A 17,452-nucleotide genomic window follows, 5' to 3' on the forward strand; every position below is an offset into this window, starting at 1 on the left:
AGCATCAGGTCTAGTCTTCTGTAAACAGGTCCCGAACCTGCTGCCACTGCCAACATCAAATGGGGAGAGGTGGGTAATGGCTTTTATGTTACTGGCCCTCAGCAGCACTATTAAAGGGGCTCTATCATTGGGAAAAGTCATTTTTAACTAATCACATCCTTGCATAGGTTTTAGAAAGTCTACTCCACACCTACCTTTAGTATGTAAATTGCCTCAGTGGTTTCTGAATAAGTCAGTTTTATTCATATGCTATTTAGACGGGTGCACAATGTATCGTGCACCTCTTTGCTATTGTTTCCTATGCACAGGCTGCTGATGATGGGGACTCGGCTTCCTGTTTGCACACACACATAGGAGATAATAGCAGAGATCAGTGCTGCTGGGAACTTCCTGTGCTGGCTGGAAGCTCATTAGCATATGGATAAAAACTGACTTATTCAGAAGGAAATCTACATACTAAAGGTAGGTGTGGAATAGGCTTTCGAAAGCCTATGCAAGGATGTGATTAGATAAAAATGACTTTTCCCAGTGATAAAGCCCCTTTAAAGGAGTTTTGTCATTACAGACACTTATCCCCTATCTACAAGATGTGTGTGACCAGTGCTCTATTCACTGTTATAGAAGCCTCATAGAAGTGAATGAAGAGCCAGTCAGTCACACTGGAGCGTAATTCCCATAGAGGAGGCATGAGGGACTCTTTCAGACCCCTGTTCTCCAGATCTATGGACGTTCCAGTGGTTGGACCCTCAGTAATCTAACACTTACTGCCTTCTTAGTGGATCACACAACTCTTTTAATTGATAAAAAAAAATAAAAGTTGAACAATTCCTTAAAAGGGGTTTTACTGTAATAATAATCATCATGTTAATATTACTCTTTTGCTCATTTGCTTTGACCAGGGTTTAGATACAGATGTGACTTTTTGCCCCAGGTTAAGGAAAGTCTAGATACATCTCTGCATGAAGGTAGGGCTCCGGGTGAAAACACTGGAAGAGCAATCTCAAGTGCTTGAGTAGACATATCTGCCAGGTGTCAGGGTGTGGCAGATTTGGGGTTTTTACAATTAGTATGTGATAATTCTTTAGGCTGACATTTAGTATAGAACTGCTTATTGTATCTGTATCCTTTAATCCAGGTAAGAGGTTCTCCCATGAATAGAGTATACAGAAATATCTATTTGAAACCATAACCTAGATACTGAAACATACCTCTCAACTTATATAGAACTGAAAGAAAGACAAAATCTGTACTATGAGCCCTACTTTACTCCACCAATTCCAAAACATGCCCGTTTAGTGGTCCCAACACAGTATCATGCTCCTTGTAGTCCCCTCACAGTATAATGTCTCCCTTGTAACCCCTACAGTGTAATGCCCCATAGCATAATGTCCCACTTAATATGTCCTCCACATTATAATGTGCTCTTTAATGTGGCCCCCACAGTATAATATGCCCCTTAATATGACAAAATAGGGCCAGAGATGTCTAATAATCTCACATCTGCAGGAAATAGAACGTAGCCTGCAGGAGATTCAAAGACTACAAAAGTATACACAGAGTTATAGTTATACAGGATTTGTGGTAGCCAAATAACAATTAAAGGGGATGTTCCGATTAGTAAAGTTTACTATTCACAGGATAAGTGGTTAAGTGTCTGATTGGCCTGCTAGGACCCTCACCAATCACAAGAACAGTATCCCATGCCTTCATTATAAATAAAGCAGTGGTCGAGCTCCCACTTTATTAATCCCTATAGGACAGCTGTAGATAGCCGGGTGCCATATTTGTCTTCTTTTTGGCAGGCCAATAGAGATAAATAAAGTGGAAGCCTGCATGCTCAACTACTACTTCATTCATACAAGGGGACACTGACCCCCTTCTCATCATCAATGTGGGTTCCAGTAGTTGGACCCCGATCACTAAGACATTTATATCACCTGTCCAGGACATAGGAGGGACTCATAACATCATAGGTCTCTGGACCACATTCAGCCTAGGATATGCGAGCAATATGTGGTCCAGAATTTCCTGTCTGTATTTGCCCATGTGCATGGGACCTATGGGTATGCCCACGTGGGCCATATTCACTGTAGATTTTCTGCTGTGGAAAGGCAGGAAATAGCAGATGAGACAAATCTTATTCACACAATAGAAAATATCTTTATCCTGCGGTATTCTGTAGATTTCACCCTTTGCAATTAATAAAATGAATTAAAGGAAGTGCCGGCAGCCCCGCAGATTATCGATGGGATAGAGTCACCTGAGTAAGTGTTTTCTCTTATGAATCGGAGTTGCTATTTTGTGAATATGCAAATGAGTTCTTTGGAGCAATGAGGGTGTTGCCATTGCCAGAGTGATAAGTGGCAAAAATCTCATCAGTCCAAAGAGCTCATTTGCATACTAACAAAAACAATGATATCTCTATAATATCAGCAGTGATTCACAAGGGAAACACCCTTTGATTCAGGTGACCCTAACCTACCTATCTACAGGGCTTGGTTCATATGTTGGGTTATGGTGACAGACAGTGGCATAACTAGGAACAGAGGGGCCCCGTGGCGAACTTTTGAAAAGCCCCCACCCGACGCCCGCCAAAGACCCCGCCCGACCCCCCCAACGCCCGCCATTCCTGCACTCTCTATTATGCCCCATAGTGGCCCCTGAACACAGTATTATGTCCATATAGTGGCCCCTGCCCCATAGTTACCCCTGCACACAGTATTATCCCCCATAGTCACCCCTGCACACAATATTATGCCCCATAGTGGCCCCATTACACAGTATTATCCCCCATAGTAGTTCATGCACACAGTATTATCCCCCATAGTGGCTCCTACACATAGTATTATATCCCACTATGGACACCCATGAACAATCATTATATTCTGGGCTCTTTTCAGACCCCAGAGTTTAATAATCGGAGACCGAAAGGGGATACCAAAAAACACTGTTATTTACCTATCCCCATCTCCGCTGCAGTCCTCGGTGGTCTCGGCCATCTTCAATGATGTCCGAGACGTCACATGACTCAGGAGGCAGGCCTTGGTCATGTGACGTCAGGGAGAATCACAGAGGCCTGCCCGCAGAGAAGCCTGCCCGGAGAGGTAAGTAACATGGTTTTTTATGTTCCCTTACCTCCCCTGGACCTTCAATCATTATACTCGGGGGTCTGAAAAGACCCCTGAGCAAAGTAATGATGTTTGTGCTGCACGTGGCGTCACTTACCGATCCCGGCCCCTACCAGGATCGGTAAGTAAATAGGGCCCGTTACCAGCTGGAGTAACTCCAGCCGGTAACGGCCTATTAAGAAAAGAAAAAAAACACAGGGGTAGCGGCTGTTGCCGGGCCCCTAATGTCCCTGTGGCCCTGTGGCAGGCACTACCCCTGCTACCCCGGTTGTTACGCCACTGGTGACAGACTCCCTTTAAGTAATTCGGTGATTTGAGAATTTTGCAGCTGCAGATTCTGAGCAGATTTACGATTTGCTGTATACACATATGTAACATTATAGTACATCCAAAGCATATCCATGCTTGATACACAGGCAGCAATGCCCTGCAAACCTTCACATTTATACTGCGCTTTAAGCTGAGGTGTAACTTGAAGCTCCTGGGCCCCAATGCAAAATCTATAACGGACCCCCCCCCCCCCCATTTAGAATGCTGGTATATTTTGTCAGAGGGACCTTTGGGGCCCCTCAGGGACCAGGGCCCGTTAGCTACTACTATCTTGGCATCCCCTATAGCTATGCCCCTGGCTTTAAAGTGGTTGTTCAAGGACTGCTAATATATTTTATGGCCCTGGGAGTTGTGACAGATTATTATGTGAGATCGGTGGAGGACTGGGCAGAATGACCCATGAGTGGAGCGACCCCGGAGACTGAAGGCCGCTTCAGATCACATGATCAGGGGTCATGAGATGGCAAAAACCCTATGGATCCATCAGCTGAAATAACCTGTAAATTAACAGTCTCTGGACAACCCCTTTAAGGATCTTTTAGGTCACACATGCTGATAGGACAGTCTATAGGGATGAATCTGTCTATTGCAAGGACACAATTTTGCACTATTGTATTACAGAAGGGTCCTTCAACCATGTGAGCAGTGTGAATAATGACTTCTCTTTCTTTTTCAGATACAATGTTTCTTTAGACCTCATAGAAGGATACATAGTGTTAGTAAGTCTCCAGCACAGTAAATTCCCAGCACAGCACACACACAGGATGAAAACACACCCCTGCAGTGGCGCCTCTCTGCCACTAGGGGCTGCCTCCTTCCTCCCGCCGGCTGGCCGCACAGCCTCGCAGGTCCAGCAGACTTTGTTGCTGCTGGCTGGGTGTAAAGTTTACATGGCCAGGAGGTGACTGATGTGATCTCACAGGCGGACCTGCAGCTCGGACAGGGGTGGGCACCAGGAGGGCATCAGTGCAGAGGCAGGCACACACTGGGTAAGCTTCTCCCCTCCTCTGTGCACTGTGGCTGATGATATGTGTCTCGTTTTTCTCTCTCTCTCTCTCTGTTCAGCCTCTCCCCCTCCTTCCCAGACCTCCCTCTGCTCTCTCCCTCCTCGACTGGCAATGAACAGCTGCCTTTGCATGAAAAGAAGGGACGATTTTCCAGGCATAACAGTTAAGTGTCCTCTGGAGCCCCCAGCTGCAGGGCTGCATTGCATTGCTGGGGTTGTAGCCTGCAGCCTTTGTTGTCTTCTAGCACGGTATCTGCAGGCCTGAGAGCTCATTGGATCAGTGCAGGCATCTGTTAACCCCTTCATGGACTTATTATGGGGGGGGGGGGAGCAGAATGACAGAATTTCCTCTTGGGGATTATTTGTCTTCCTTTCTGTCGCCGTCATTCTCCCTCCCTTCCCCTTTCCATGGCAGCCATGCAGGTTTCTATCCCTGCATGCTATCACCATGGTGCATTCGGTAGCCATGGACTGTTATCTGTCTGCTCTGAGATGACACAAGCCTCCGCAGAAGATAATGGCCGGGGAGGGATGTCTTACTGGAGCAGAGAGGCCTTGCAGCTGCTGGAAGCCTGCCTGTAGTAATGCTATATATATACTGTATCTGGAACGCTGTGTTTCTGCATGTACATAGCATGTGGGACTGTGTATTGAGCTGGTGCTATAGGACCCCTCTGTATGAGGTCACCATTGCACCTTATAGATTTCCAAGTCACCAATGTAGACGTTGTGTCGCTTCAGCCTATGTGTTTGCCATAAGATATTTTACTATGCCAGTAACTTGTGTGGTGCTGCAGCCTATAGGAAACAAATTGGCACCATGTCATGTGATCACCACAACCTAGCAGTAGTGATAGCAACTCTAGGCTGGACATGTCACTATTAGATGCGGGTTGTGATTGGCTGCCATGGACAACTTTTTCTACATTTTTGTGCACAACAGGTACTTGTGTGCTGCTTAAAGGGGTATACTTGCTGATTGGTGGGGGTCCACCCACTGGGACCCCACCGATCATGGGAAATAAAGTACTTTGTGCCCCAGTTTTGCATGAAACGGCAGAACGGACAGTGTGCAGCTCTCCATTCATTTCATTGTGACCGCTGGAGATAGCTGAAACATAGCACATGGTACTCTCCAGCCATGCCATTGAAATGCACTGGCACATGCTGTCCGTGCTGCCTTTTCACTCAAAGCACCCAAGTTTTTGTTATCGGTGGCATACATGACTGGAGTATCCCTTTAAAAGGGATTCGCTACTTCTTTAGTTGCGATTGAGGGTAATGCAGCAGTATCCAACAGTCTTGAATGGAACACCGCTGCAGTATACTAAACCACCGCTATAAAGAATATAGGGAATGAGCCTTTCCGTGTACATCGAGGTACACAGCTGATCTGTAGGGGTCCTGACAGTCGGACCTCCTTCGATCTAAAATTGATGTCCTATCCTAATGATAGGCCATCAATATGTAAAAAATGCATAACCCCTTTTTAGTCTGTACATTTGATCTATCACAGTGACATCAATGATATCTGCTGGAAATGTGGCGGTGCGGATCACAGTAGGATTCAGTGTCCACGTGTTCAAATATAATACGTATAATACCTGTTACACAACAAAGGGTGTATTGCACTTTTTGTGAATGGTAAAGGGTAACTGCCCTTTCGTGAAGCTTTTAACTTGGTGACACAGCACGGTTAGCTACACTATATCCTGCCTAATATAGGGACGCCCCATGATGATGTTCCCAGTATGCCAATAAAATGTCCGAAATTCAATTGTCAGGAAAGCCCTTTAAGACTTGGGGTTACATATGGTGGACATGTTGCTGAGTTTCCATCATGTGTTTTCCTAACAGCCGCCACAAAAAGCATCTCCACTTGGGTGAGTATTGACAGTTTCTAGAATCTCAATGGGTTGTGTTTGCATTGAAAGCTGAGGGGTATAACCTGCAGCATTAATAGACATGCTGTGGGGTATAACCTGCAGCATTAATAGACACGCTGTGGGGTATAACCTGCAGCATTAATAGACATGCTGTGGATTGAAAACCTGCAGCACAGATCAGTCTGTGGGCAATGCAGGTTTTAGTCTCAACATATGAATGAGATTTTGTGAAACCTCCTCTACCACGCTGGTAATAATGTACAACATAGAGAATTAGCCAGTAGTGACTCCATTAGACGTCTATTGTATGGAATGGCCAATTTTGTCAAAAGTAAAATCAGTTGTGTTGGATTTATTATGCCGATATAAGTATATGATCAGCCGATTACTTGCCATACTGTGCAGACTCGGAGCGATTTTGATAGTTTCTTTTTTATTCCACCATTGATGGATCAGCTGTATAATGGGCAATTGTTATATACTGTGTATGGCCAGCTTTACAATGATAACACAACAGTCCTAATCAACTAGCTGTCTATCCTGTCTACCTTATGACCAGTAATGGTGTATATTAGCCCCCATGCCCGGTCTCATTAATGAAATGTATGGGACTGTGGAGGTCATAGACAGCACACTGATATCACCCACAGGCCATCCATGCCATTTGCTCTTGGACCCAATGGACAGACAATGCCAGTGTTAATTTAGTGTCGGTCATCGCAACTCAAAAACAGTCAAGCAAGTCTTTTGACTTGCTTGACTGTTTTTGAGTTGTGATTTGGCTGTAAAACAAACAAGTCACAGTCACATTTGACTTTGCAAAGTTTTGATCCCCAGCGATCAGGAGAATGGGGAACCGAAAGTCCTCCTGCATCATCCATGTTGTTTGTTCAGTTCTATAGGGTTTCCACATATTTCACACTTGGTAGCCCCATAGCAGTGAATGGAGTTCTAGTCATTCAGGTTTACTGGTGCTTCACTCACAGATAGGATGGAGGGGCGCTAGGGGATAAGTGTCTTTAATGGCACAACCCCTTTAAAGGCGACCATTGACATCAGCTGATGTGCACAATTGCAGTCTCCATGTTGCTTGTTATCCCTTCACAATGTTATTGTGATATTATGTGACATAACTTAGGGAGCGTTCACACTACCGTCGGTGTCCGAAATGTAGTGTCCGCTCCTAGTGTCCGCTCAAAATCTGTCACGGACACTAGGAGCGGACACTAGCTGTGTCCGTGACACCTGTCATTTATTTCAATGGGCATCGGGTGCGTTCTTTTGCACTCCGTGCCCGTCCTTTCCTGTCCGCAAGTGAAGATGTCCGACTTCTCAAGCGGACAGAAAAACTCAGGGTTCCTCTGTCCGCTTCAGAAGTCGGACATCTTCACTTGTGGACAGGAAAGGACGGCCACGGAGTGCAAAAGAACGCACCCGATGCCCATTGAAGTAAATGACAGGTGTCACGGACACAGCTAGTGTCCGCTCCTAATGTCCGTGACAGATTTTGAGCGGACACTAGGAGCGGACACTACATGTCGGACACCGACGGTAGTGTGAACGCCCCCTTAGTACGTTTCATAGGTCAGTGTTACATAACATTGGGAAGCATTGCCAGTTCTTTGCTTTACTTATCTTGTCCTGATTTTAAGATGATGATATTTCAGTTTTCTTCATTTGTATCTAAGTGACAGTATATCAGATGTTTGATAGCAGATTGGCGATAAATGATTGTTTCCAAGTCCAGGGGGAAACGGCTATGATAGTTCTATAAACAGTAGACAGTATATTATGTATGTATATATATTAGTTTCTCAATGTTATATGTTGACTTGAACAGTTTATCACCTAGAGGAACAAGGCTATTTTGTATCACAGGAAAAATATTGTTTTTATTTATTTATTTTAGCTTGTGCTATTTTCTGAAATCGCGTATGTTCACTCAGCTGTCATTGAAGTCTAGTGCTCTGATCTACCATAGAATCAGAGCAATAGACTGAAATGTTGATAGAATGACCGATGCAGATAAAGAATCCTCCGTCTGCATCCATCTCCATTCATTGTAATGTCAAAAAACAAGATGGAAGCCTTCTTCTGTTTTTGTTTGTTTATGACTTTTTTTCTTTCTTTTCCATTAGAGGGATCAGAGCAATAGACTTCAGCGGCTGCAATGTGATTACACCTTTAGAAGAGAATCAGAGGCCTCTCTCTTATACACCTGCAGCCCTGAACTGGATCTGACCTCGAAATAGATGTGGCTCCAAGTTCTGGCAGCCGCATCTTTCAGAAATGTATGGTATATTCTATGGATATATAAGTGCCAAGATGGGAATACTCCTTCTAAACTGGCCGCACGTCACAGAGAGCTGAACCAAACCTCTCCTGAACAGAATGGAATAGACTATTTCTCCTATTCCAAATTCTATCAGAAAGCCTCCCAGAGGAATGGAGACTTGTGGACAGAGATGGGACCAGATCCATGATCTGTTCTACATGTTTGGCCCGTAACATACTTATTGTTGGTATATTTACATTGTGTTTGGGTTATATATTGGTTATGCTTCTGAGGAATACACCGAGCCTATCCATAAGATCCCATTCACTGATGGATGTTATGAATGTCCTATTGGCATACGTCCATATACCTTTTAACTGCATGGAATACCGTAGTCTGTGGTGTCCTAAGGATGAGGTGTTCTACCATGTGGCTACACAGTGGTATCCATCAGATGTGTACATTGAGGGTATTCCCCAGAGTATACCACCTATGTACAATGCAAATGCTGTATACATAGACTTTTAGTCTTGTTTGGTATACAGTAGTGGTCTACACTGATCTTCAACACATCTGTAAGACATCAGAACTCCTTAAACAGAATCTGTCGGCAGGAAAGTCAGTACCATGTAGGGCGGCTTCTACACTATCCCAAGATGTGTTTCTTATTCTGCCTTGCAGCTCCATTTTCATGAAAATTAGCGTTGAAAGCCTCCTGCACACAACCAAATACGGTGCGAAAAAAGTGTCTATTTATCAGCTCCAATTTCTGGCCTGCACAGTATCTGGATACTTGGACTCCAAGCATCATAGCTTAGTGTCCCTGCCTCCCCACGGTATAACTAATACCTACTGTATTCATGAAAGCAGTATGGACAGTAGTCCCACAAGCAGACAGAGACTCCTTGTATTAGAGTCAGTGATTCTCAACCTGTGGTACACGTATCCCAGGGGGCACCGCGTGCAGTGGCAGATATAGTGAGTGCTCAGGTTCTGAGGCTCCGAGGGGGCTAGTGCCACCCAAACCATCCACTGACTTCAAATACTGATGCAGAGTGGCTGCCAAGCAAAGATGGGTTTCTTAGGACAATGGGTGAGAGAAAAGGGTCTCCTCTGCAACAGTGGGTAGTATGTTGAAGGACATTGGGTGAGGGTAAGGGTCTCCTCTGCAGCAGTGGGTAGTGTGTGCTGAACAGACAAATGGCTTTGACCTATGATCTGTGAATAGCTGGTTGGAAGCTAAAAGATGCTCAGAACTTTTAGTGTGGACCTACTATGGAGGCTGCCAAAAGGATTTGCTTAGAGCATTATGCCTACTTGAGATTTAGGTGGACACCACAGTGTCCATTGGGGGTACTTGGTTGGAACTTTTTTCACGAGAGGGCACTTATCTTGAACAGGTTGAGAAACACTGTTATAGATCATAGATGACTGTGATAATTCCAGTTCGGGTCTCCGGTTCAAGCCAGGAGATGTGGTCAATAAATGGATTGAAGATTCCAGAACGTACTTGGCCGTGTGCAGACGGCCTAGTGCAGAGATTTCCTCCTTATGGGCCGTCTGACTCATGGTTATATCTAAAGAACAATTGGATTTGATGACTTCATTTCTTTTCTTAGAAGTTTTGGTTTCCTAAAACCCAGTATTGCGATTCCCATAGAACTGATCCTCAAGTCTTGTGTTTGTTTTGAAGTAAATCTGGATTTTAGTACTCTGAATATTGTACTCACAAGGTTTTGTTTAATCTCAAATTCCTGCATTATTTTTCTAGATAAGAATTGGTTGTGACAGGACTCATTAACATGACCAGTCAACCAGAACTACATTGAAACAAAAGAATTTTTGCATTTTTTTCCTTTCCTAATCTGCTCAGAGTCTTTGTGCTGTTTGTGAGTTGGCTAGTCCATAGACTAGTATTGGTGACATCAGAAGGCTCAGTGTTGCAAATATTTGGAGTTGGCACTCTCTGACTCTCTGGCTTCATGCATGGGTCCCTGTGCACAGTCAGAGCTAGTGCACTAACCCATTCATTTCTATGGCACCATACACACGACCGTGTATTTTCAAGCCATGAGCAAAACTCAGGACAGGTCCTTTTCCTGTTCATTTTGCAGCCAGCGATCATTGGCCTCCATGAATGTGACCTTGGCGGCACTTGGATGTCATTATGTGCCTTTCAATCATGGCCCAGCGACAGCACACCCGAGGCTGGCAGTACACTCAAGATTTTGGGTGTCTGTCCTATTCATGATGGGAATGTTCATACCAACAATTCTGCCATCAACATGGACAACTAAACAGCCCGATCAGAGGACAGGTTATGGGCTCATGTATACAACTCTTGTTATCAAATGGCCACAGAAATATTGTAATAAACTGGCAAAAAGCTGTAATTTTACTACAGTAACTCAAGGCCTTAAACAACCCCCCTAATATTTAGCCATTTAGCAGGAAGACTGCCACTCCAGCCAGTTGTCTGAGGTTGGCCGTACCCATAAGATACTATTGGCCAAATGTTTGGTCAGGAAACAATTTTCTTCTAACTCCCATGTACACATGCATGTTCAACTCAACCGAGAGTGCATGTGTTTTGAGTAGGCAAAGAGGGGAAGGCCACTGCCAGATACCTTTTGGTCGCATCTCTCAGAGCACAAACGTAGGAGGTAGGTTGAAATCCAATGTGCAATTGGGAGAGATTTGTTAGGCCCAAATGGTTGTCCTATCTCAACAAAATTGGAGAGTGACGGTAAGCTGAGGCACATCAGTGTATGGTCGTCTTTGGAGGGGGGGACAGATGGCTATGCTTCTGAGGCATGTAACAAACATATATACAGTGCTGCGCAAATGTTTTTGGCAGGTGTGGAAAAAAATGCTGTAAAGTAAGAATGCGTTCTGTAATAGAAAGGTTAATAGTTTTTTTTTAGCTGTTAATTAACGAAATAAAGTCAATGAAAAAAAGAGAAATCTAAATCCTATCAATATTTGGTGTGACCTTTGCCCTTTGGAGGAGGAGGAGGAGTCCTGGAAGCGATGATATGGCGCCCACAGAACCCTGATCTCAATATTATCCAGTCTGTCTGGGATTACATGAAGAGACAGAAGGATTGGAACAAGCCTACAGCCACAGAAGATCTGGGCTTAGTTCTCCAAGATGGCGGGAACAACCTCTCTACCGAGTTCCTTCAAATACTGTTTGCAAAGAGAATTGATGGAAGGCAAAGGGCAAAGGTCACAGCAAATACTGATGGGATTTACATTTCTCTTCTTTCACTTCATTTTGCTAACTAGTAAAAACTATTAACCCTTCTATTTCCGAAACATTCTTACATTGCAGCATGTTTTTCACGCCTAATTATTTTACATGGTACTGTATACGTAGAATTTTTTAAATATATTTTCAGTATTTTCTGTTACTTTGAGAAATCCAGTGCTTTGAATTTTCAAGATTTTCCAGCACTAACTACAGGTATATTGTGTCTAGACATTGTGACATTGTGTGCTTCCATCCTCTCATCAGAGACTTCATACTTTTTATGTTGCGCATGTATTTCCCGGCGCTGTCCATATCTTGTCATCATACGTGTCAGTATCTATCAAGAATTGGGTTCACAGTGTAACTTCCGTATATCAGACACAGTATAATACTGATGTAAACACAAAGAGAACATTGTGCTGCCCGCCATATGCTGCCTGTGGCATTACCGCACTAAACTTGGCACACATTGGAACCTGGATCACAAACCACTATAGTCAGAGTTATGGGCAGCCCGGTGGTTTAGTGGTTAGCACTTTTGCCTTGTAGCTCTGGAGTCCTGGGATCTCAGACCAACAAAGGACAATGTCTGCGTGTAGTTTATATGTTCTCCCTGTATCCGAGTGGGTTTTCTGTGGTTTCCTGCCATATTATAAAAACATAATTTTAGCTTATTTTTCTTCTCTTGAAATTGGGAGAACGGAAAGTAGATTGTGATGCCCATTGGGAACAGAGTGACGTTCATGGTGAGAACCTTTTTACAGCACTATGGAATATGTTGGTGCTTATAAGCAAAATAAAACTTTACTGCAAGTACACACTGTACTGCAAGCACACTAATGGCAACCTATGGTGCTCTTAGGTCAAGTCGTCGGACCCATGCTTGAGCAGCGGATTGTAAACTGTGTTACTTTTGTGTGAAACCTGCTTAAAGATGATCTATCACCAATCCAATGACATACATTGTCTAATAGGCGCTGTCAACTTTAGCATTTTGGGCGGTAACACAGTGGTTTCTCTTAGGACGTGGTCTCTGTATGCTGTACATCCTGCTGGGATAGTATACTCTACATCAACACTAGAAGGGCTTATATCTTTGGAACATCTGAACAGATTTGGATAAACAAAACCCCAAAGTGCTCTGGGTGACGGCACCTATTAGATAATGTGTATCATTGGGCTTTTCAGAGCTGGTGACTAGTCGTCTGTAAAGGGAATCTGTCAGGGCTATTTGTGACACAAAACCATCCACAGGCCCTTATGGATCAGGGATTTAGAATCCCAAATCGCCCTTAAAAAAAAAAAAAAAAAAGCTTTATACTCCCCTTATCGATATATTTATCGCTCCATCACAGTTTTTCACTGAAGACTGAGGACTACACCTTGGCTTCACTGTACATGCCTCGTACCTCAGGCACTTGTGCAGTGAGGTGGGGGGTGTACGTTTCCGGCTTTACTGAAGAACTGCATAAGTGTTGGGAACACCAGAGATGAGTTCAATGAGATATAGGATTATTATTATTATATTTAATTTTTATATATTGTTTAAAGGTGTGTGCGGAAGGTTTTAAAGCAGGGCAATTTGGAACACTATACACCTGGTCTATTAAGGTCTGTGTGTGATTTAGTGTCCCGAATTGACCCGATAGGTTCCTTTTTTAAAGTGATTTTGTGTGTATTTTAAATTGATGGCCTGTTCTCAGCTGCTGCCACACTATGTAGTGGACAGAGTTAGTAGTCACTGACTCCGTCCACTGATGACTTGTTCTGATCACTGCTGCTCAGCTCCCCAAACTACAGTACTTTGCACTGCCATTATACAGTGTACAGAGCCAGGTCCTTCCAGCAGTAGCCGATTGGGCCAATGCCAGGGCTTTGGAGTGGAGGTTGGGGGGAAAAAAAGTTATCAATGCAGCATCAAAATTAATTAAATAAAATAATTATTTAATTTAATTGAACGTTTAATATTGTATAATTAATTTGATACATAGTTTGTAACATTTATTTTTGTAGAAATTCAATTATTGGCTATTTTCATGAACTAGAGGATCTTTACAGCTTCTTTCTGACCATGGCTGTCAGTCGTTTATGAAGTCAGAGCAAAACAGAGCAGTGTAAAGTTGGTAGTTTGCTCTTATATTAATGGACTATCCTAAGAATAGGCCCTAAATATAACCTGCCCAGAAAATCCCTTTAAGGGTGCGTTCATACGGAGTAATGTGCCGCATGATGTGGCACGTATACGGCGTGTGAGACTTTGCACGCCGTAAAAGCTCCCATTGATTTCAATGGGAGCCAGGATCGTATACGCAAAATCACGGCTGCAAAATAACGCGGCGTATACGATCCTGGCTCCCATTGAAATCAATGGGAGCTTTTACGGCGTGCAAAGTCTCACACGCCGTATACGTGCCACATCACGCGGAACATTACTCCGTGTGAACGCACCCTAACACTAGGATTAAGTCACCTTTGGGAGATATTTCCTCAGGGAATGCTTTCTCTCTCCCTTGAGCTGCAATCTGATCTTAATTCGCAGACATATGGAGCAGTAGATCTACTGAATGTGATGTAAACTTATCCCTGTGCATTGCGTGGTTAACACTTTCTTAGCTAAGGAACTTTTTTTTTGCCTCTGGCTTGGCTGGTTATGGTTGTTGGAGATGGCTTCATTAATTGCCTCTTGTGGTTTCTTGCTTCTTACTTCTTTTCTTGTCTTACAGCTTGTGCTTCCCTTGTATGGCATGGACTATAGACTCAAAATCTTTTCTTTTGACTGAGCAGCCTGAATTGAGTGTTTTTGTCCTCAAAAAAAGTCTTTTGGCATGCTGATCACATAGTGACCTACATTTTCTGGCTTGGCTACTGAACTTCTAGATTAGCAGTCGATCTTCTCTACCGTAGAGTTTCTTTCTACTCCCCATAAAACTGGGATTTTTGTGGTCTAGAGTACTCCATACAACAATCGGACAGATTGGCCCTTATTCGGATGGTGTCTTTACCAAGTGTTACTTGTCCTCAGTAGTTAGTGTCACCTCTCCTGAGATGTCTGATTTAGTAAATACTTGTATATCCCATGAAATATCAAATCTGTAGCAAAACTCTATAACATTGTACCATGCCTCTATTATCCCTCTGAGAGATTCATAAATAAATTGACAACTAGGTGCTGCCATTTCTCTTTTTAAAGGTATGCCCAAATAGTTTTTTTACAGGTGGTTTTTGTGGTAGAATCTTCAATTTTTTCCACTTCCCATTCATTTCAATGGTATTTGCAAGGCAGAATTGACCTGTCCGTGCCATTAGCAGCACTGATTGGCCTGTGCAGGGACACACCCCTTGATGGTAACGCCCAGTTGTCGGGGTTTGTTTTTTTTTTTTGTATAAAATTTTTTACTATGAATAACAGAGAAACTGTACAGCGCAGAACTCTGATAAAAGATGCTCCAGAATTGTTACATGGAATACAGGCCATTTTTAAAGGGGTCCTACAATGATATGCAGAGTTGCCCTTTATCATTTTTTGATACAGGGCCTAAAGATGTATTTTTGTCAACCAATAGATGAAGCAATATTTTTATGTATCCTGAAGAGTAGCCTGCTATTTGAACAGGGGAAAAAATTTAAAGGGAGTTCATTACAGCCAAAATGCCTGCTATACCAATGACCATGCCATGTAGAGACCTTTATAGGGAAGCTGTCGTGCCATGTAAGGGTCTTTAATAGGAGCAGAAACATACCAGTGTGGCCACAAACTATTAAATCAATGTAAAGATCATCATCTTTTTATGGATATGCAAATCAGCCTTATCGTGCACTGGGGGCGGGGAGTGAGTTACTAGATTTGCCTTCGGACAGCCAAAATGCAGACAGAGGCTGAAAATGTCAATCACGGCTAAAGGGACGTCAGGCGGTATTTTCAGCTGCGTGTAGGAAAATGGGGCAAATAAGGCCCCGTCTCAGGTTTGAATGTTCATAAAAACATAATTAGGCTTCATTAGTTTGGGGCCATGAAGGTGTTTCTGCTCCTTTTATAGGCCTCTGTCATTGTTTTGGAAGCCAATTTGGGCCAGATAGGCTCCCATTAGGACGCTCTCAGTCCATAATGCATATAGCTGTCATACATAGCACTGAAGAGAAGGGGATTCACTGGATACTTCATTGAATTCAAGTGACTACAAAAAGTTAGTATATGACTTTATGAATTAAAGGGCAATGTAGAATTGATATTTGCTGGGTTATGAAATATATTTATTCAATTAGTCCCAGTACAGTAACCAAACGATTTGCCCCCCTCCTCCTTCCCCAGCCATACACAACTGTTACTCTTCATTGCTTCATCAGACAGCTATTCAGATGTTCATAAAACTTGCATAAAATTCTTACTTCACCTTTGGATTGACAAACAAGAATCCCCGGTGCCTATTTAAGAAGATTATAAAAAGTTAATGCACAAGCTGTATCTTCTGCTTGCTTCTTTGTTACCGTACTACGTGCAACTTGTGTTTGCTATTGGGATTTGCCTATAGTCCTCGAGTTCATCTCCAGTTTATGGGCGGTCGATGCAGAGATGTTTCTGGGATTTGTATACATTTGTGCCGATGAAGGAAAGTGTGTCATGGCGGGGTGGTAGGAATGTGCTGAGGCTTCCTGTGTTGGAATTTCATATACAGTGCTCAAGAGCTCTGTGATAAATTTTACTTTTTCTCTGCAGGATCGTACTATCATGCCTGAGGTTCGGGACCTTTCAGATGCTTTGACTGACCTGTCTATGGATCCCATCACTGGTGTTGGGGTCGTAGCATCAAGGAATAGAGCGCCTACAGGCTACGATGTGGTAAGTATTGGTTTGGGTTAGGGACAAATTCACATGTACACAACAGAACCATCCAGCTCACTTATGGGTACAAGGCTACAGTACTGTGCAGATTTATTTGGCAGATGTGGAAGAAAAGCTGCAAAGTAACAATGTCTTCAAAAATAAAAGGGTTACTAGTTTCTTTTTCTCAATTAATAAAATGAAGAAATGGGAAATGTAATATTTGGTGTCAGCACTCTTTGCTTTCCATCTAGGAAGGGCTAGCATGGGGGCTCAGTGTTAGCACTGTTGACCTGCTGCACTGGGGTCTTGGGTTTGAACCTGACCAAGGACAACCTCTGCATGGAGTTTGCATGCTCTCTCCGTGTTTGTGTGGAGTTCCTCTTGGTGCTCCAGTTTCCCCCCCACATTATTATTATTATATTTATTTTTATTTTTTTTTTTAAACAACTGACCTTTGTGGGTGTTGGGGATGAGCGCCTGTATGGCAGCCACTTACTGCCATTTGAATGTCCGTGAGAAAATCAATTTACCTAATATGTTCGTTCTTGTTGTCACTGTCATCAGTTCCTCTCAGGACACTTGCAAACCGTTTCTGAAAGAACTCGGCAAAGAGGTTTTTCCTGCCATCTTGGAGAACTAAGCACATGGTTCTGTACATTTGAGGGTTTACATATGGTACACAAAATATACACAACAAATATAATACTAACAGTGACCGACTGGCACAGTGGGATAGGGGGCCCTGCCCGCAA

The 17,452-nt window shown here is 43.3% G+C and overlaps 1 protein-coding gene across 3 annotated transcripts in view; it reads left to right on the forward strand.

Annotated features, from left to right (window-relative positions):
* The first annotated feature begins 4,274 nt into the window (after positions 1–4,274).
* Positions 4,275–17,452, forward strand: part of MVB12B (multivesicular body subunit 12B) — a 76,496-nt gene continuing 63,318 nt past the window's right edge. The window contains exons 1-2 of one of the 3 annotated variants that reach the window (XM_075260207.1): positions 4,275–4,447; positions 16,593–16,715. In XM_075260207.1, coding sequence (XP_075116308.1) covers positions 16,605–16,715 — 111 coding nt within the window. In that variant the 5' untranslated portion in view covers positions 4,275–4,447; positions 16,593–16,604. The other 2 variants (XM_075260205.1, XM_075260206.1) reach the window with 2 other exon arrangements.

The sequence above is a fragment of the Leptodactylus fuscus genome, chromosome 11, assembly GCF_031893055.1.
Source record: "Leptodactylus fuscus isolate aLepFus1 chromosome 11, aLepFus1.hap2, whole genome shotgun sequence".
Taxonomy (NCBI): Eukaryota; Metazoa; Chordata; class Amphibia; order Anura; family Leptodactylidae; genus Leptodactylus; species Leptodactylus fuscus.